Source organism: Triturus cristatus, chromosome 12, assembly GCF_964204655.1.
Source record: "Triturus cristatus chromosome 12, aTriCri1.1, whole genome shotgun sequence".
NCBI classification, from domain to species: Eukaryota; Metazoa; Chordata; class Amphibia; order Caudata; family Salamandridae; genus Triturus; species Triturus cristatus.
In genome coordinates this window covers 53,251,550-53,272,963 of record NC_140595.1, presented here as the reverse complement: position 1 = coordinate 53,272,963, position 21,414 = coordinate 53,251,550, and the positions used below count along the sequence as shown (strand labels likewise).

General features: G+C 44.5%; 1 protein-coding gene across 4 annotated transcripts in view; it reads left to right on the top strand.

The window, feature by feature from the left end:
• Positions 1-6,999, top strand: part of NFIC (nuclear factor I C) — a 301,802-nt gene extending 294,803 nt beyond the window's left edge. For all 4 annotated transcript variants that reach the window (XM_085639057.1, XM_085639059.1, XM_085639060.1 and 1 more), the window contains one exon: positions 4,692-6,999. In XM_085639057.1, the coding sequence (XP_085495183.1) occupies positions 4,692-4,709 (18 nt within the window). In that variant the 3' untranslated portion in view covers positions 4,710-6,999. The remainder of the gene's footprint in view (positions 1-4,691) is intronic.
• The last annotated feature ends 14,415 nt before the right edge of the window (positions 7,000-21,414 follow it).

The following is a 21,414-nucleotide window of genomic DNA, read 5'->3' as shown; positions in this document are numbered from 1 at the left end:
GCGGTGGGCGCTCATGCCCAGACTACATTCCTGCTGCTGAATGCAAATTGTTATGCAAATCCGGCGTTAATTCCCCCATCAACACTCGGGCCTTGGGAAAGGCAGCGCGCTTCCCCCCCCCCCTGAGTAAACAAAGGTGGCAGTGTATACCACGCAGATACACAACACTTGTTGCTGGGGGGGCAGAAGGGGGCGGGCCCTGGTTCTTTATGGAGCCGGTTCTCAGAATAATACTGAGGGGGGGTCACCGGCTTGGGGCACCCCCCTTTGTTTGTGTACACAATGCTCCTGTGTTTGTGTCTGAAAGATGTTATGCTAATGGGCCCCTCGCCTCGCGGATCCGGGGCTCGCAGACACGGCTGGGCAGGATGGGAACCGGGGCACGGGGGCTTGGGAAAGTGGGCTTGCTTCAGTCTGGAGGGGCACCTGATCAGATCTTGGGCGCTGGCAGCTGGCACGCGCTGAATGCCAGCCTGCCCAGCAGCATCCATTGGGGGCCTTGGCGGCAGGGAGGCGCTGGGGTGTGATATGGAGGGGGCAACTGTGCCATTTTGGGTCAGAGATGCAGGTACAGTTGTGGGGCCCCAGAAGGTTCCAGAAGCACCCTAGGGTCTCCAGATGCATCCAGGGCCATTCTTCAAAATGTTACCACATCACTCCACACCTCCGTGAACTCCACTGGCTCCCCATACACAAACGCACTCAGCGCAAACCCCTAACATACACACACAACGTGGGCTAGTGAAATGCAACATGGGCTAACTCAACGACCACATACACCTCCACCAATCCCCAGGCACCTCTGCTCAGCCGGACTCTCACTAGCATACACAACAGCAGAGCCGGAGGTCTCCCCTTCCCGTACATCTCCCCCAAAACATGGACCGACCTCCCACAGCACATCGGAGCCTCATCCTGGCTTCGGAGTGCCACGAGAAGCTGAAGACCCCCCTTTTCCAATAATGTCACACTTGGAGACCACCGCCTACCCACCTGCGAAGCGCCAGGATACCCTCACGGGTGATCAGTGCGCTACACAAGCAGGCGTAACATAACATCAAATCATGAAGCCCCTGAGCAAGCATTTTGGCGGGAACTCCCTTTCTCTGCTTTCTCACTGTTTATAAGTGTTGTTCGCCAAGAAAAAATATGAACACATTTCCAACCTTTTGTCGGAAAGGACTTCATGTTGTCTCCAGTTTACACCAATTCCAGACAGGAAGCGCTGATGCTAAATTTGTGCTGCGGTTGGAGGTGGTGGACCCCAGCTCTTGTTTTTGGGGACTCAGGCGTGTCTTTTTTAATATCAGACTTTGACATAGAGCTAGAGAGGTCAATGCAAAAAAGGAAGATAAAATGAGCAAGAGAAAGATTGGAAACGGAGAACGGAGGGAAGAAAAGGAATCTCCAAGAATCAATTATAGGGACCGCAAGTGTAGGGGGTGGAAGAGGGAGCCATGAGGTGGAATTAAGACGGCCTCGGTAGTCATGAGATAAAGAGACAGACGTTTAGGGTGGTGGAAGAAAAAGGCACCATGTAGATTAAATACCCGGCAGCCTCAGTATTCATGAGATTATAGAGACAGGAAGTGTAGGGTGTGGAAGAAAGAGGCATGAGGTGGAATCAAGACCAGGCAGCCTCGGTGTTCATGAGATAAAGAGACAGGAAGTGTACGGTGGTGGAAGAAAGAGGCATGAGGTGGAATCAAGACCAGGCAGCTCGGTGTTCATGAGATAAAGAGACAGGAAGTGTAGGTGCTGGAAGAAACAGGCATGAGGTGGAATCAAGACAAGGCAGCCTCGTATTCATAAGATAAAGAGAAAGGACGTGTAGGGTGGTGGAAGAAAGAGGCATGAGGTGGAATCAAGACTAAGCCGCCTTGGGATTCCATAACCCTAGGATTTGGCAACACTGACCACCTAAGAAAAAACTCTGGGTCCTGCACCCACTTTTTATAAATGAAGCACTGCTGTGCGGGATAGTCTTTCAGTTCAGGGCTCTGCCATATGTCATTCACAAATGGGTCCAGCCGAGCAAAACCCTCGTAAAGTCTTTGTTTTCAGTTCCCCCACCCCTTCATGGAATGGTGAAGTTTGGCCCAGTTCTGCTCCGTCTCCTCCAACTCCTACCACGGTAGTTCGGAACCTTGCGGTGAGTTCAACAATAAATCGTCCTTCAACTCCCAGGTGGACAGTGTGGTGGGGAGCTCTTTTGGACTCCTCAGATCTTTGATAACATTTCTGTTTTTGCTCCTCCCCCACCTAGTAGCAGAAGATGGTAGTACCCGCTCTCATAACCTTGCAGCTGGAGTATGTCAATGCATTATAGAGGGTCTCCCATTGTACCAACTTCAAAGACTCCAGTTTGTACATAACGCCGCTGCCTGGCTTCTGCTACATATTCAGAAAAAATTAAATCCACGCGCATTTTATGGAATTACATTGGCCGCCAATCCGGGAGAGAGGGAAGTTTAAGCGACTGGTGTTGGCCCACCATGTCCTTTATCTGTCATGTCCTGCTTATCTGGCCAAAAGATTCATTCATTACCATCCTGCTGGAAGGCTGCACTCATCGGATGTATTACTGGCGATGATACCTAAAACTAAGAGGAAGACATGGGGATGTGCCTCCTTCTCAGCACCGGCCGCTTCTGGCTAGAAGGGTCTTCCTCTTTACCTGCGTGCTGCTAAGGACGAAGGTTCCTTTAAGCGGTGCCTAAAAACATGGCTGTTTAATAGCGCCTTCTAATGTAGATGTTGGGTCAATGGTCGACGAGCTGTTAGCGCCCGGGACACTCTGTAGAGTAGCCGTGCGCTTTATACATTTAATTTGATGTGATGTTTTCACACTTTGCCTTAAAGAGTTGAATGACCTACCTGTTTCATGCCCAAAAAAGTGTGTACTATTTGGAATGTAGTCCAAGTTCACCTGCGAGGTGGCCATTCTAAAAACAATAGTGCAGTTACATTTCCATATACGCAAGAGGACCAATTATACACTGTGGTTCTGCAAGTAATCCTAGTATGGAGCCCCTGTGGGGTACCATCTCCATCCTGTGTGGCCTGAAGGACTTTGGTCCCCAAGAGGGAGTTTGGAAGGGCAGCCATTTTGGGGTTAGAGCTCGCACTATGGGATGGAACAGTAAGAAAATGAATAGAATAGGGACTTTTAGGCAGATGTACAAACGTACAAGAGATAGGACATACAATTAGGTGCCTGGGATGATGGAGAAAAAGGCTGGTGAATAGATCTTAAGACCGATTGGTGGATTAATAGGTGTACAGATGAAAGGTGAATGAACAGACATGTGAGTACACAGACAGGTAGACAGATAATGAACATGAAGTTGGTAAATGGATAGTTTCCTAGAAAAATAAACTGGAGGGGAAATAGATATAGAAAGGGGCAGAGGAATATATAGGGACGGAGAGATAAACATGTAGAGAAACAGATAAATGTCAGTATCTAAGACGGACTAAGACAGAGAGGCCCGCATGTGCATTTGGATGGATGGAGTAAGGGCCTCTAATCCTGGTGGGCGGCCCACCGTCTAATTAAGATATCACCGACACCCCTGCAGGGATGTCTGTGCCTTTACAGGAGCCGACACAGTGAGCCCTGTGAAGGCACTCAAAGTTTGCTGCACGGCTACTGTTTTTAAGGTGGCCGCACACCAAACTTTTTTGTTTTTCATAAATGAACTCCGAAAATGGGAGTTTGTTTTGACAAAAAAAACTATTAGTACCCCCACCCTGGAAGGTTTCTTCCACAATATATGGGTCATTGTTTGTTTCCATTTATGACAGAAAAAAAGGACAAACATTTGCTCTAAATAGGCTCGTTCACATTAAACCCATGCTCCACCCAACACCTGATGGAGAGGGTGGACAACGTGTTTAGCAAGCGTGGTATTCCATTGCATTTGCGACAGAGTGCCCTGTCCGCAAAACTCTACGCGAGCCATAGCCTATTGGCGGATATGTGAGGGAGTTGGAGAAATAAAATGCTTAATTGAGGATTCATTCTTGATCATGATTAGGGCTCCTGGTTTTATGGTATTTATGTTTTTTGACATTTCTTTCTGTATTTATCCATATTTATTCTTTGCTAATTTTACCTGTATTTATCCATATTTATTTTGGGTTTTGTTAAAAAAAATGAATCTGAAACAAGTATACTTCTACATTTATTTAACCGATAAATTCACACTCATGCCTGAACGCCTGACAGGTTTCAGTGTTATAAACACACTCAGATGATAAAATATGCACTTATAAGAAAACATGCACATTTTAGCATCAAGGTTGTGCACATCTACTGCTGTTTAAGACTCTTTACTAAAATTCCTTTATTTTTTTTAACCCAAGTACCTTTCAATCAACACAGCTATTGGCCTGGCAGTCGCGATGGACACCATTTAGAATCACTCACAAAACCCAATTTCCATTTTTATTCTCCTTTAAAAATAAATACAGACAGGAAAATAAATGTTTTTCTGTCTGTATTTATCTGTAAAAATCAGTAAAAATGCAAAACAGGGAGCCTTAATCATGACTGGCGGGTGAAGGGGTGAGGATTGGGTTAGTGGGAACAGTTGCTACTCCTTAAGGGACTCCTAAAATAGATTTCTTCTCTTCCTGTAATTCTTGCTTCTAACACCACCATGTCATTGTGTCTCTGTTTCCTACAGCCCTGGTACCTGGGTTAGCTCGGAGAATTACCCTGCTCCTGTCTTCTGGGCAGCCTGAGAGAGAGAAAAGCTAAACTGAACACCGAATAACACGACAACGAGCAGGCAGCAAGCACCAGCCGAAGGCAGGATGGCGGCTACAAGTGATGGACTGAAAGGGCACCGCTATGGGACAAACGCAAAACCACAATGCAACCAACCTGCGAGGAAGACGTGGAGGGGGAGAGGAGCGGAGGAACGGAGGAGAATCCGTGGTGGAATCGACAGGAATCTTTTTTTTTTACAATAGACATTTGAAAGCAAAATCATTTGCAGCTCTGCATGATTCGCCAGGGGTGATCTCCCTCTGCCCCGCGCCCAATCTCCTTCAAGGTATTGACGGCTCCACTCCGGCTTTGGTGCATCTTGGCGGTCCCACCAGGCTTTCCGTACTGGCTGAGGCTCCCTGAGGCCCATGGGCCGCTTCACCCATCATCCATTCCTGGATCCCTGATTATTGCATAGGGTGGACAGGTCTCTCAACCTCCTAATCCCCCCAGCATCTTTGTCTCCTGATGGATTGCAAATCTAATTCTCTTTGTCGCATTCGGCTTCTTGCTATTAGGATGGTCCAGTGAGGATCCGCTTGGAGTTATAGGCTTGGTTTCTGGTTCGTTGTGTCTGCCGAGTGCACTTTGACCTCCTCGACGCGCTTGTAGCTCCTACAGCGGATGCAAAAGACGAGGGGTGCACTTCACGTTCGTGCAGGGATCTGAAACTTACTATGTTGTGTGCAAGGGGAAGTAGGGTTTGTGGGTGCATATTCTTCAATGGTGGCTATTACCATGCAGGGATTTGGGAGAGCGGTTAGAAAACTCCTTGTACTTCATGATCGCCCCATTGCAATTTGGTACCTGTGTCCAGGACAAGATCAATGAATCAATTCATCCAGGAGGGCATAACTTCAAGTGTCCACTGTGCCATGGAAACACCCTTGGTCTGTACAGTGAAAGATGATTCGAGGGATGGGAAGAGGTGTAAAGGTGAAAGTTCTGGGTCTGAGCCACGAGGGCCAACAAACAAGGGCAAAGAGTGTTGCTCCAGGTGCCGCGAGATAGGTATCTAGTCTTCATCCAACAAGACAAAAAATACATACGGGAAGGTTTAAATTGGGCTGATCGTAAACAACTGCAGAAGTTAAACTGTCCTTAGAGGACAGGGGCTTGCTTTAGGTTAAGGGCTGTACTCCTCGAGAGGAGAAACATTTGGCCCCCCAAAAAAGTGCTGCATCTGGAGAAAATTGAGTCACTGCTGCATATGATGAGTTAAACTTTGCCTGCAGTGCAAGCAAACAATTTGAACGACTTAACATTGAGTATTATTAGACTTAACCAATGTCTATAGGTAAAATTTCAAATTCTCACTAAAATTATTTGATGCCTTAGAGGCAATACTGCCACACTGTTGTTACATGGTCCCCCCCCCAAATTTGTTGAAGAACAAGTCAACTTGTCACCACCGCCAGTCGTTTAGGTGGGATTCTATTTTTTCTCCAGTGAATTAGAGGGTAAAAGTTACCCATCTCTGTTGGTAGGTTTGGTCTTCTAGGGTCATGTTGACAATTGGCACATCACTCTTTTAAATGGCCACTGAAAGGACCAGATGGGTGAAATTGGCACTTTCTACTTCTGCAAATAGCTTTCAAGCGGGCACTGGCCAAGAAAAATGTTTGGCGTGCTCTCTTTTCTGCACGCAGCAATCACAATTTCAGCCTTCTCTTTTCGGAAAGGTTTTTTTGGACTGAGAAAATCCTTTCTAATGAACAACAGAGGCCCAGTAACAGTTTTATATGAAAATTCCTCTCATTTATATTTGTAATTTGCAGAATTGAAAAAAAAAATACCATTTAATATCTTGTTGGATTTTGAAGCAAAAACATCGACTCATGTTGCCCTTGAAGTTGCCTCTCGAAGCTGCCACTTGGCATTGTAGGGTGGGACATGGGATTGGCATTGCGGCTCATTAACGAAAACTGCGAGCATTGTGGTATGATGGTGGGCGGATCTCCGCGGTGAGTCATATGTATAAAATCACGTGACAGTGGAAACAGTCTTGTTATCTGGCAAGCTGTTGACACCCGTTAACAATAATGGGTGTTGGAGGCAGAAAGAACATGACTTTATCCAGGGCTCCACTTCACTTGGGCGGAACCGTCTGTGAATGGATCCGATCGGATGCAGAACCCCACCTTTACACACTCGGCCAAAGTGGAGGTTGCAGAGGATGTAACTTTTCCCATAAGGATAATATATATATTTTTTTTTGTTGAGTTCTGGTATCTATTAGCCAACACCCATATGACCGGTAAGAAAGGGGAGGGGGTTGCGAAAAATATAGCAAGACAATGCTCGAAGTATATGTGTTTCTCGACACATTTGCGTACATTGTGAACAGCTACAACAAACTGGAATTAACCGAGAAGTGGCGGAAATTCAGCGCGATAGAGAGTTTCGAAGATCCTGCCCCCCATATTTCTGGTTGACACAACATCTGAGTCTGGAAAGCAAGATTCCTTTTATATCAGTTCTCTAAATCGGTATATTCCATGCCTTAAAATTGAAGACCTGGATCTGGAATGTTGTGGTCTATAAGCTGAGCGAGCACAAGGAGCACCGGCTTGGCTGTGCATTTTGGCCAACACTTGCTTCCTTGGGTTCGTGCCTTGGTCTGGATGAGGGAGGGAGAAATAGCTGTTCAAGGGTAGGAGAGATGTGCCTGCCTGCTCTCCCCCCTCTTTGAGTGCCTGGTGAGGAGCAAGGGTGTCCTTGAGTTGTGTTGCACATTCTTGAGATGGACATGCACTTTTATGGGTAAAGGGGGAGGGGGGACAAGGGAGAGCACTAATGTTTTTGTTTTGTTTTGTTTTTTTAAAGAAAATTTGTTCATGTTTGAGGGATGCTAAGTCAATCAGTGCTGTTTTGCTGGCTGCAAACGCAGGTCAGTCGCAAAGTTAAAGAAAACAAGCATAGGCTAATCACAGTGTAGGCACATTGGGGAATTGTGGCAGACGAGGATAAGCTTCTGTCATGGTAGGTGCCCTAACTCCAGACTACTGGGGACATATGAATGTGGTCCCTGATCATGCAGGGGTACAGTTCCAGATCATTTAGGATAGGTGGGGGAAGTTATGGAGTTTTTCTACCCTCTCAAAGCATTCAGGGTATTGTAGTTCTCGGACAGCCGATGCACGAACTGAACTCTGAACTGGCCATACCTACCCCGACTGACCCAGAATTATAAAGTCTTCCTGTGCCCTTCAGCAAAAGGAGTAGCCGCTGTGCTTGACAGCGCCCAGCACACCTACTGTGCCGGAATCTGTGCTTACAGGGGTGCATAACTGGAATGACACACACACTGTGATGAGGATGCCCTGGAAGAACTACAGAACAAGGTGGAGCTAGAGCTATCAGAGAATTTTTCGTCCCCGGAAAGGTAGAGGTGCACTAGCGTTCATTGCTAGAGCTGTCGTAGGTCCTTGGACAGGGAATTCTGGAATTGGGAGGTGAGCACTGAAGACGGTGGTGGACTTTCACCGGCAGTGCTGTCTAGAATCCTAGTACTTGCTATGTATTTGTGTCAATTGGTGGACACAAACCAAGCTATACCTGGACACTGAAGGACATGGAAAGGCTGGTGTAAATAAGCTAGGACTCAGAGTGTTACCCACATTGGAGTAAGGTTTTTAGTGAAGACACACTCAGTGAAAATCAACTTCTTAACTAGTGCCTCTTTTTTACTAAGTGTTTCAGAGTACCTTTGTGGTCTGAGACTATGGTTTCATTTTTCGCTTCCACAGCTGTGGATATATAGCCATACAACCGACCTGCTCCTCACTTATTTTTAAGGCAGGACCAATGCAGTCTTGATCAGTCCTGGTCAAGTGTTTGCCCAAATGGGAAAAATCGCAAGATAGCATACCCCCTTCAGACACAAACCACATTCACATGTTGGAAACTCGGACGGCAATCCATGCTTACAAGGATGGAACCCAGATCGCTTCCAAATACAGCTGTGTACTCTGAAAGCACTGGAAGATGGTGACATCCAGGCATCCATGTGCTTGTATGATGCAACACATGGGTCATACAGAGATACTGGCCGATTGCACCGTGATACTGAATTGAATGGCCAATACGATACGGTCTAGTGCTAGGGCAAGTACTGCTTTCCCTAGTAGTAGTCTGGGTCATGGGCAATGTCAATAAGATTAGATCACGCTTTAACTTCTTCCAGGTCAGTTGTGATGTCATCAAACGGAGACGCAATGGATTCAATTTCAGGAATCCCCGTCGTCAGTCATTGGGTTTTAATAGGATATACTCTGCTCTTGTCCCACAATACCACACTACAGAAATCCGTGCCTCTGTGGGACTCAATATCTACTAACAGCGAAAAGGGCTTTATGGAAGAATCTTCCCCAGATGTTGAGTGCCAGGAACAGAAAACACGACACTTGTGAATATGATGCACTAACTGAAATAAGGGTGTAAAAAAGATCAGCACCTGAAATGGCCTAGCTTTATCTCCTTCGGCGCCTCTTCCTCCCTTTATCGTCCAATCAATTTCAACTCAAACCCATGCACGGTGACCTGGGAGTTTCATTAATTAGTACTCTGTTGACTTATGCCTCATGTGGTGGCTGTAGTCGTGTTAAATGTACTGTACCACTCTTTGCTCTTGAAGCCTATCACTGACAATTGAAGGTTCAGGATTGGTTGTACTATGGAGAACCTTATCTCCGTGCCGGAGGTGTTTTCTCCTCCATACTCGTGTCAAAGCTGGATAAAAGTCCAGCTCGCCTCTCTCCTCTTTTCTTGACTTCTTCTCGAACCCTCTTCGCCCTCCAAAATTAGAACACTAAACAGCACTTAAAACTTCGACTTACTCTTGCATCTCGCACCAGTAGCACCCTTTCATCATGAACCTCGCATTGCCATGAGTGCCGACAACTCTAGCCAGAGTGGCACACCCATAGCACCGCATAGCTCCCTGCAGCTTTCACTGACGATAGCTTGGCCACGCCACATGACTGGGGCAACATGTACTCGTGTCCCAATAGCACTTACAGCGTTCATCTGTCGAATGAGGCAATCACCCACAGCATTGACTATCTCAAAGAGTGTGCTGCTGTGGAGCGACACTGTAAGTGTCACAGATGAACATTACTTCTTTCGTCGCCAGTTTCTTCCTTAACACTGGCTCAGTTTCTACGTGACTGTCCTCAACTGTGCAAGCGTATGTCATTTATGTCATGCTACCCAGCAATCGGACATGCATGACACGGCAAGAGAAGGCTCGTAGCCAAGTCAGAGTGATTTTCCAGAATCTTTGGCCAAGAAATTATATCTGATGTGCCCATGAAAACCCTCTATCTACTCTTCCTCCACAATCTGCAGACGTGGGTGCATCAAAACTCTTGTGGTACTCATCCCGGGGTGCTACCAGACATGGCAAAAGGCGGTCCGAATTGCATGGTGCTTTATTAGAGAGCTGGTGTTTTCCTGAGCTCCAGAAATCAGCTGACTCATGCATGGCAAAGAGTGCAACTCCCACCCCCTTTCCAGGTTTTAACCCCCAGTCCTTATCATTAAACAGAAAAAAATAACAAAAAAATAACAAAAAGAAAACTAGAAAAAAGACTCTAAATTTGCACGAATTTTGATACCACATCATGTGCCTTGCCTTCTGACAATAAATATTAACCACTGCACAGAAATAGCTGCATGTTTTGACTCTGGCAAAGGAAGGCATTTTGCCATTTGTACAGCCACACAGTGTGAACGTTGCTGAAATTGCTTAATTTGAATTTTTCAGAGCTATTTCTGCCATATTTTAGCATGGCATCAAGGTGGCTCCAGCTGCCCGTGGTGATGCATTGAGGACACGCTTGATTCTTCCGCATTTTAAATCGGGCATTTACTCAAGCATCGCTAGCGGCCATTTTTTAAAAACTTGGTTTGTGTCTTCCCAGTAGGGATTAGGAAATATGCCTGCATGCACTTATGCCTTAATATCCCATGCTCAGAATTCAGAGGGGACAAGTGCAGGCGATGCAGAATTCATTTCAGAATCATCAGCGGACACTTTCCTCGCCTAGCTTGATTTGGAGTTTCCGTCTCAACTCTATCAAGCACCGGATTATGTGGCTTTGATAAGCCTTCCCATAACGATCCCTTTATGAACTTTGACAACAAAACCCTCTAGATTGAGATGTCCAAATATTTCAAATTGTGAATTGATCATCCGTGATGGAAAGATGGTTATGTTCTGTCTCATGGTCCCCAAAACTAGAGTCGATCAAGAAGTTTACTTGGCGTCCTTATCGTGTGACTGCCTGCGTCAGTTGCCTGGTGGTCACTTATCACAGTTCAACCATCTCAACCTAGATACTAGGTCATCCAAAAGAGAATTCTGTTTGCCACTGGAATCTGATCTCAGCAGTCCAAAGACCTGCCTTTTTTTTATTGCTCTTCTATCTAGCTTCGCGCTTGTCTTCCAGAGAGCTGCAGGTATAATATGGATTGATATATAACCTAGTTGTGTCTGTTCCGGTGACTGATCATATCAGAAACAAATCATTGTGAGACACATCAGAATGCTTCCACCGTGTTCACACAGGCAGTGAGCGCCTTCTCTTTTTCTTAGAGGATGGCACAGATAAGATTGTTTTCACCATTTCAGGGTTGTGCAATGCAGAGGTTGCATTTTCAGAAGGGGAATACAGGGGTAGACCATTTTGGTGGAATATCTGAGGCAAGCTAGGATGTTGGATTAAGATAAGAGTTTGATGGTGTTTGACCCAAGACTTACTGAAACTCAGAGTCAGAGACAAGAATCTTGAAGACCTTGGCCCCAAGGGTTGAAACCAACTTTGAGTTTATTGGAAATTTGCATGGGTAGAAGGGAGTATTTCAGGGCACCCCCCATGTGAGGTTCATGTGGACACCTCATGAGGTCCATGAGCCACGTAATTCATTTACGCTCGGCCAGCTTCCAAAATCCACCCTTCTAGATCTGTGAACATTCTGTCAAAGAAGGAACACACCCTAAACATCTGATCCTAAGTCTAGATATTGAGGCTTTCTCTTTCCTCTGTCTTTTCTGCTTGCTGAGGGCTCTTCGCTGGCATCTGGTCACAAACCAAAAGTTTTAGCTCTGTAAGTCTTGGGCAATCTCAGCAAACTCCACCTACTTTCCCATTGGAATTGTACTTGGTGCATGTGATAGACATCCTAAAAGAAGGAAAAAGAGGGTATTCCCAAAGCTTTGCCCATTAGTAAGGAGCAAAAATTGAAAGTTTTTTTGCAGTGGACATATTTCCTACTTTCAGAGACTGCTCAGCATCAAATGATATCCAATTTTCCATTGTCTCAGAGAGTATTTACAAAGTATAATTACATTTCATTTTTCTACGGGAATTTGGCAGAATTCATACTTTGTCAACAAGAAGAGGGCTACTCAAACAGATCAGCTGGTTCAGTGGAAATTGTTCTTAAATGATATTTGGGTGAATCAATCAGCCCTTGATTTAAACATTGACACACAAAATTATCAGAAAAGTAAAGCGCGGTCACGAGCAAAGAAGTTGTGGGAGGATGGGTTCGAAAAGGGAACCTTTGAGAAAGCATATAGTACGAAATCAGTGTCTAGGGAGTTTGGTTGTGTATCCAACCCACTTTTTCTACCTTCTTCCTTCACCTGGATGAGCATAAGGATGGTGAAGAGAGAAGGGTGTAATGGAGGTCCAATAATGTGATGCACAATATCTCCTGTCATCAACAGTGACATAGGCGAGGAGATGCTCTGTTGTGCATCCTGCTTCTGATTAAATCCTATCTTGTTCCTGTGGGATACATCTGATTAGACAAATCTGAACCTATTATTGTACAGTTTCAATACATGTGGTCATATGTCCCTAATGGTGCACAGATTACCCAATTAGTGCATCACTTGCTCGAGAAGCAGCTGGTTGTCCTGTCAGTTGTGCAAAGCGTTCATGGATTGTACTCATATTTTTTGTAACTAATTTTTGCATCTTTGTATACTTAAAAAGTATAGGCAACCAACGAAAGAGAATGACGTCTTAGAGTGTCACTCCATTGACTATGAGAGCACTTGTATCCTTGTCCTAGACGAGGCGAGGAAGATTTCCTTCTACTGTGAGGAGTCACTCCTCAGGGCACCTAACTGTATGTCCACCACTTAAAGGAAAGCGAGCGTGTACCTCTAGCTAGGTCGCCGCAGCCTTTTCTTCCGTAATGGTGGCACGCGCCTACCTACATCGAAGTAATGTGACATACAGGGAAGCTCGAGCGCCCCTCATGAAATGAAGGCAATTGGGTGTCAGCATTTTTTATTTTTTAATATAATGTGTGAGAAGTTTTGTAGGAATGCTGAGAAGGCGTTAAACGCATTCATTGTTCCTAACTGATTGTTTTTCTTTTTCTTCAATTTTCTTGTTAATGATCCACTTTTCTATGATGCTAGGCAAGATGGGGAGGGCTGTGAGAAGGATATGCATGAAAAGGCATTTGAATTCCAAGGTCTGCGTTCCTATGGCTCCCCTTTCCTCCATTCCCCATGAGAACTTTTTTATGCAATGTACAGTTTTTTTTCTGCCAGAGCAATGCAATGCTGGTAGTTAGATGATTTTAAGAAAAATAACAAAATTAGAAAATGTGTTTAAAAATATTTAAAATAATGTGTTGAGAATGATGTGATGGTGCAGAAAGCTCACAGTGGCTCAATGAAAGACCCCAACGCCCATTTTGGTACCCTGCATGTGTGAGACACTCATCCTGAGAGGATCGGTTGCCCCTCAGATCACCCCTAAACCTGAATGCGTTGTTACGGCAACACCAGTATTTAAAACATGTTTAGGTAAACCAGGGCCTGATGCTGGTACCCGAGCCCTTCATGGTAGACATTTCAAATGGAACGCATTGGTAATATTCGGATTGGCTCATACTCTGGTAGTCTTAGGGATTCATGCTTGCAAAGGCAGTGCCTTTTGAAAACAAAGATTTCCAGGCCTGCATTACCACAAGGAAATGCACAGAAATAAAACTACAGTGTAGATCTGTCTGACACTGGTGTATCGAGGCCAGTGATGACGTCAGAATCGCCCATCCTCCCTGTTCCGTGTGTCTTAGACACATGCTCCCATGTGGTGGGATTCCAAGTGGAAGTTGCCTGCCATTGCCCAAGCCAGGAGCCTCTGGTGAGAGGACAGTATTAGATCAAAAGCCCTTCTGACCTTTTAAAAGTCCCGTAGGTTATATTTGCAATGAACAAGCAGTGTGTGACATTCTTGCAGCAGCCCAACTATGTTTACTGTATGAGTAAAGGGCTCAAGATGCTGAAGTCCCATCTGCTCATCAGAATGTGTGACCATGCTTAGAGTCAGAACCTGTGGACAACGGCTTCCGTGGTGTTTACCATGCCCTACTGGTTTCTGCATTACACTCACTACTTTTTCTTGCTAAATTACTATTCAGGTCACGTCTCAATCACATCTCCTCAACTCCCTGTACTCGGAAACAATTTTTTTGTATTCACTACCTGGGTCAGCCAACACGTGCTGCTCTTTGTCTCAAGATATGGGGTATAATCCCACTTCTGACACCATTTTCTTCAAATCCAGTATTCTGGAGCACTGCAGCACAATAGCACTTAGATTCCAGTCCTCTGGCACTGAGGGCTCTAGTACTATTCCTTGAATTAAGCACTCTCCGAGGAAACGAGCATCCCTTGTGAGTGAAGCTTGCAATACCAGTGGATTGAAAGGACTCAATTGTTCGAAAGGGCCCCGTACTAAACTCGCATTATGGGGATACAATAAACTGTAGGGTGAGACGAGTAATGAGGCATGTTAAAGGTAAATGTTGAAGATCGCGAAAGAACTTGATCTGGCTCTTCAGGAAGCAGCCGAAAGAGAATGCGTGCCACCAATGTCGATCCCTTCTGATCTATGGCTACCATTGGAAGGAGTGGGGCCAGCACATCAGGCCCTGTAAACATTTGCACTGTCCCACAACCAACTTCTTCTTCGCAGTTTGTAACAAAGTCTCCAGCACGGTACCTCGGAGCACACTGTGATGATGTCATTGCTATGCTGCACCGTGAAATGGTCGGGATGCCGGTAATATGGTTAAACCTCCATAGTATAGAAGGTTGAGTGTTTGGCAAAAGTGTGGTATGTCATACTTTCACTGTGCTTGTTGCCTCCACCAACCAGAAGGAAATATGCAAATTCTTTGTTGTTCAAGGCACCCATCATTTCAATCCACCTTCCTAATGTTTGTGTTATGTCGTTTCCTGCTTTGGGGGTTTCTCTCAATATGATACACTGGGGTTTGTTTTGTGTTCCGATTTAAGAATCATCTTGCGTTCAAGGGATACTTGGAAGGTCATGGCTAGAGGTAGAATATATGTTTTCTAGTGAGAGTTAGTACTCGACTCAATATATGTCAAATTAATTTATTGGCGTGCATCAATTCTCGATCATATCTCTATGCCATATGGGCGAGGCTAAGCGTTCCCACCAATAAATTTTGTAAATGTAACCGAAGGTTGTAGTGTATGCAACCAGTAGCTTGTTAATGTTTAACACAATGCGGCATACACAGTGTATGGACCAGTAGGCAGTGTAATACCACATTCTTCTCATGGTTGAGTGAGGGAAAGGGATGCATGAATCAATCATGTCTACAGCACTTATGAAGAATGACTTTTCCATCACCCAACTAGCCAATGAATGTGATATTGCATTACTACTGTTTAGTGGTGTGTGTGTGTATATATATATATATATATATATATATATATATATATATATATATATATATATATATATATATATATATATATATTGAAAGAGCGAACCAAATAGAACCTTATGTTTGGTAGCCTTTTACACTTTTGCTTCTCTTGAACCAAACATGTTGTGTCTCTCTGAATTTCATTGTAATAATTAGAGAAAAAAACGAAATATATATATATATATATACACACACACATATACAGTTATTTTTGAGACAAAGAGTGAGAACATCGCAGCAGTGTTCATGGATGGGTGATATCCAGTCAATTTTATGCAAGCAGGAGTCAGAACGTAACAAAAAAGTCACTCCCTCGACATGTGTTCATTGACAATCAGTTCTTTGGTACGCCCCCTTGTTTAGCCACATAAGACATGGGATGGCATGAAGAAATACACACCTGGGATGGATGCCAGTGCAACTCTTCCTGGCTATTGACTTTCCAGCTGGTAAACATCCTCTTCCTCTTGACTCAAGACCCCTCCTCAACATATAAGCAGTACAATTTCAACCGTGCCCTCCCACTTTTGGAATTTTCATCCCATCTTTGTTTCACGCCTCCTGAAAACTGATCCCGCCACCATGCCTGCAAGGCTACGTGGTGCTTGCTGAAGACTTCATGCACTACAGTGTTTCCAAGCTACGCGGCAACTTCTAGGCATTCTCTTCAAATGTACAAGCATATGTATAGATGTATTTATACATACAGATGTATATAAGTGTATATATGTACACATAGTATATATGTACCTGGTGCTATAAAGGGCCTATCTCATGGCAGTGTGCTCCACTGGAGAAAGGGGGCTTAGCTGAGGGTCACGCCTTCATGTCTGAAAACTCCGGGTCAGTCCAGGAGCTGTTCCCCACGAGAAGAAATATTACCTGTCTGGGGGAGGGGGGAGTGGGGAACAGTTTTTTTTGCATGCCAACTTCCTCAAGGTTAGACAATCCATTGGCATGGCTAAGACATACAGCCATTCCAACATCACCCAACACGTCATTGATTAAAGAGCTGACCCCTATAATCCGGGTCGATACGAATGGCAATTGTTATTTTCAATTTTATTTGCCTGCTTCATCAGTCTAGGGGCATATATAGCCCCACTCCATCACCAACTTTATATTAAAGGCTTGTCACCATCTTAAAAGACTTCCCCATGGAGTTCTGATCACTCTCAACTGAGACATCTGGGTGGCCAACCGACTTGACTCCCGACATTGCACCCCGCCCACCTCACCTGTATAACATAAGAAATAAGACATTATGTGTGAGAGGGGGACGTCAGAAGGGAAGCTGATTGGCCATATCACCTTATAGTTACATTCCCTACTAACCGCTTTTCATCAAACCAACCGGCTTCCGTTTGAGTCCGTTCCACACGTAGCATGCGCCAGCTAAAGGTTGTTTTTTATTAATTCATTGCAATTGTGCTGAAAAGAAAAGAAAAAAAGCCAGCAGGCGTCTTCATAATTGAATACCAAAAATATATATAGATAAACCTTGACAAGGAGTGCCTCTAACCGCTTGCTGCTGGCTTTTCTGTTTTCCGCCGTGTCTATCAGTTTGTTGACGGGTCTGATCGGTTCAGACACTCCATGCTTTCGCGTGCCACACCGGCTTTGCTTTGTTAACTAAGTGCATTCATACTGCCTGTGCATGGGGTTTTGTTTTTCCTGCCACTGTCACAGTCACTGGGGACCTTCTCTTCCCTTGCCCTGTTGTCAAGACGGAGAGCTGGCAATATTTGCCAACAGTATTAGCGTTGCCTACACAATCTCGCCCTTAAAATCTGGTGACCGCATTTTTCATCGGATATCACTTTGGGAATAACCAGTGGTCTGTATCTAGAGGGCCATTAATGTTCTGTATATAGTATGACGTTCCTTATATTTACATGATATTGGGCAAGCGAAGACCCTTCTGCAGAAAAATGTTGGTCTATTGAGGAACATGGGTCCCTGGGTCAACATTAATCTGTGGAAGAAAGTTGGTTAATCACAGAACATTGGTCGTTCGATGAATGTTTGTTCCTCAGTTCAGTGCGCATAAAATAATGTTGGTCCACAAAGAATGACTGACACATCAATTATATTTGGCACACGTCTGAGCCTAGTCTCTTAGAAAGTATCAGTTTAATGACTAACATTGGGGTATAGATGCGTTTCGGCTTAACCCGGTTAGCAGATACATGCTGGCTGACAAATTAACCTAGTTATATAGATGAACATTGCTCCATAGCTAAACCTAGCTTAACAATTGAATGTTGATTCACATAGATGAACCTTACTACATAGATCAACCTAGTTTCGTAGGCACGCCTTCGTCTTTGCGTGCCTGCGGGGCCATAGATAAACTTCGGTCCGCACTGAATGTTGCTCTCGAGGACTACTGCTGCATAGGTAAATGCTAGTTTAGAGGTTACATTGGTCCAAATTGATGATCATCGGGACGCTCTTACTGTTTAACACTACATTTCATGGGCTTCGAATGGTAGTCCAGAATGCTAGAACCGGTGGGATATCCGTCACCGTTATGACGGAGTAACCCGCTCCCCGAGATCTAAATTAGGCCCTTAGTTAGCAATCGTCATGTAGCATCACACAGCTCTCTCAGCTCATGAGACTCAGTAGTGTGACCTGATGGGTCAGAGATGAGGTGCGAGAGCAGTGAAGAGAAGCCACTCATCACCGGGAGTTCCCTCTTTTCTCCATACTCTGAGCGTGCCTACCTACCTTTCTTCCTTGTTTGGGCCTACTGGCCCAAGCTTCATTGAGGGAGACCATGCAACGAACCTTGAATCCTTCCAGGTTAAGGAAATGTTTCGGGAGCTGTCTTTCAGCATCCCGGCTGCAAATGTTTCACCCTAAGGGTGTCTAATAATCTACATTGTTTGAAACAAACCTTTGGGTATTTTTTAGCCACGATGAGAAAGACAGAATCAAATTAATATTGTATTTTTACTAGAAAATAGCACTACAAAATATCTGAAGATGTGTGACTAGGCTGCCGGACACCCTCTGATTTCGTTACTGTTGGCAACCTTAAATAATCCTTCCATATTTATCCCTAATATCCTCCAAAAAGAGGTTTCCCTACTAACAGGGGCTGCTGTGTAAAACACCGGTGGGCACCTTTAATCATGTTTGCCATTGACAATCTTACCAATGGTCGCCGCCATCGAGTATTGGAGGAGTGCTTCTACGATTCCCTATTTTGGCAGCAATTATTGCTTCACAGATCTGGTTCCAGATGTACAGCTGGTTCTCGGAAGATGACCAAATGACCTATTTGGTCTTGCCAACATGTATGGCATTACGCCACAACATTATCAGTGGCTTTCTGTAACTGAACAACCAAGACAAACAAAATCAAGAATTAGAGGCGCTTTCTGGTGTTCGTTTTCAGAAACTAATAACCCTTTGTACGGTGTAGGACTGACCATGATCCCGGGCGTACTTGTCTTGGTTCGGTTTAAATTCAGTTCTAAGGAAAAGAGGCTGTTGTTTAAAGAATGTATGCTGTTGTCCAGACCTGTCACACTATTACAACTTAAAGGGCCAGTAGGAGTTGTTTAAACCCTTTCAGCAATATCCAATCTAAGAGCTCGTATAGAAAATAAGCCGAGACGCGGATCGGCCAATGGGTGCTGAGATGGCACCTGGTGGTCCAGTTGACTCCGTGTCTTGGCCGGTAATCCAGCATCAGACACAAAACAGAGTTGGCTTATAAAAAACAAAGCATGGGCGTCCGATGGACACCCTAGACCTGCCACCACAACTGCCCATCCTCTAACCTCCCCAGTGGGCGAGGAGTTGGGGCTTCAGGAAATGCAGGGTTGAAGACCCAGGTGTACACTACAGAACAGCCTGCCCTTTCTGGGCCAACCCCTGTATTCAGTGTTGCCCCCTTACTCCTTTTTCATGGTCTGCTTCAACACTAGACAGCCAGGAACACCCTTTCCCTGTCGGCTATCTCCCCGACAAGCAGTAGCGGACAACATGGCATGGACAGAGAGCCCCCATAGCCCATCATCTACCAACCAGGTATCACCTTTTCCTTTGGAGACCACCACTGCTTGCATTTTTTTTTTTAATTGCGAATCTCTGTGTTGCTGAAGACTTGTAGGAGGCTGGGTGGGGGGGGCTGGGGGGCGGGCGGGAGAAGGACGCTATTTCTCCGAGATTACGTGGGAGCAGAGAGAACACATTTTACATTTGTATTTTGTTTTCCTGAGGATTTCATTTTTGTATTTCCCATTATATTTTACAGATATTACAATCATTATACTCTTATTCCGTTTCTTGCTTGCTTGCTGCACACATACCCATGAACGCACCAGGGCGCCGGAAATCTTGCCCCAAACATTGCATATTCTTATTGTCTATATCAGTCGGAAATCACGCCACATTTTTCTTCTTTTCCTGTACCCTAAAACGGTGCCCCCCCCCCCCAAGTCCCTAAGTCTTCCTTTAAAACATTGCAATATTCATTATTCAAGCGGGGAGGTTTTGGGAGATGTTTGAGACATGTGACTGCACTGCACGTGTTCTATAGGCGTAGCCAGGCTGGTCTCCCCCCTTTCACTTCCTCACAGCTAGCCTCTCTACCGCCGGGGACTTGGTCCGTCCTAAGTGGCTATGGGTTTGGTGCCCCCTGGTGCGTTTTTCACCATATTTGATTATTACCATGTATTCTGACATTACAATACTCCTCTACCTACATACAATTTATCTGCAAGTGAATATGGGTTTTTTCCCTATGCAAAAAAAATAAAAGAAAAAAACATGAAAAAAATGTATAAAAAATAAACAAGCTATGCTACAACTCACCGGAGTGTCAGTGTCTTTCTGTTTGAGTAAAACATGTTGGGTAAACAGAATATCTGATTATGTCAATATCCTGTAAATGGATTCATTTTCTTCACTTTGGTACAAAGACAATCTTCATGTGGTGACCTAAAGTAGCTTTTTGTAATAATGTTTCTTCTTTGACCACTTTTAAATATCTATTCCACTTAATACAGTAAAGACTTTGAGGATGTATATTTTTTGTAACTGTACTTGGTTAAGTGTCCAAATACTCAACATGACATTAAATTACCATACGAGTAGAAAGCCCTGTCGTGCTGACCAAAAGCTATATTTTACCGAGATTTGCCCAGCGTCACAGGATGTTGAGCCTACGCTGAGACTCGAACCTGGTTCCCTAGCTCCAAAGTCAGCAGCTCTGGCCATTATGCCAGATCCTCTCTCCACTTGTAGGGTTTCATGGCTAGTAGTTAATTTTGTTATAGGCAGAGCCAATGGGAGCAATGGGCTGGTGCAAGCGGCCTCCTGATAAGAGCTGCAGCACTTATTTTTTCACAAATTACCCACTGCTTTAGACCGCCTCAACTTATTAAACACTGAAATCTTATAACATGTAGTTCTACAGGTCTCCTTCTGCAAAGCACATAAACACACGTCTGTTCTATATGGTGCATAGACTCCAATTGTGATGCGGGACAAATACTGGTTCTATGTTGAAGAGCAACTAGTGGATAGATACATGTATTTGAAAGTATTAATTGAACCCATGATTTAATATAAAGGTACACAAGTATGCAAAGGAGGGTATATATAAATGTGAATAGCATATTGGATAAGCATATACACAGGTTATTGTCACAAGTCTTAGAAAAAACTAAAACATATTTACTAGATAAGAATCCAATTACAACTGTTTGATATCTTACACCCCAAATATATAAGAATTTCATAAATCTCATATTAGACAAATAGGTCCTCGCATGGGGTCACTATTACAACCACCATCAAATTATTTTGATTACTTTTAATCATTTCTAGTGAAACAGGCCTCAAAC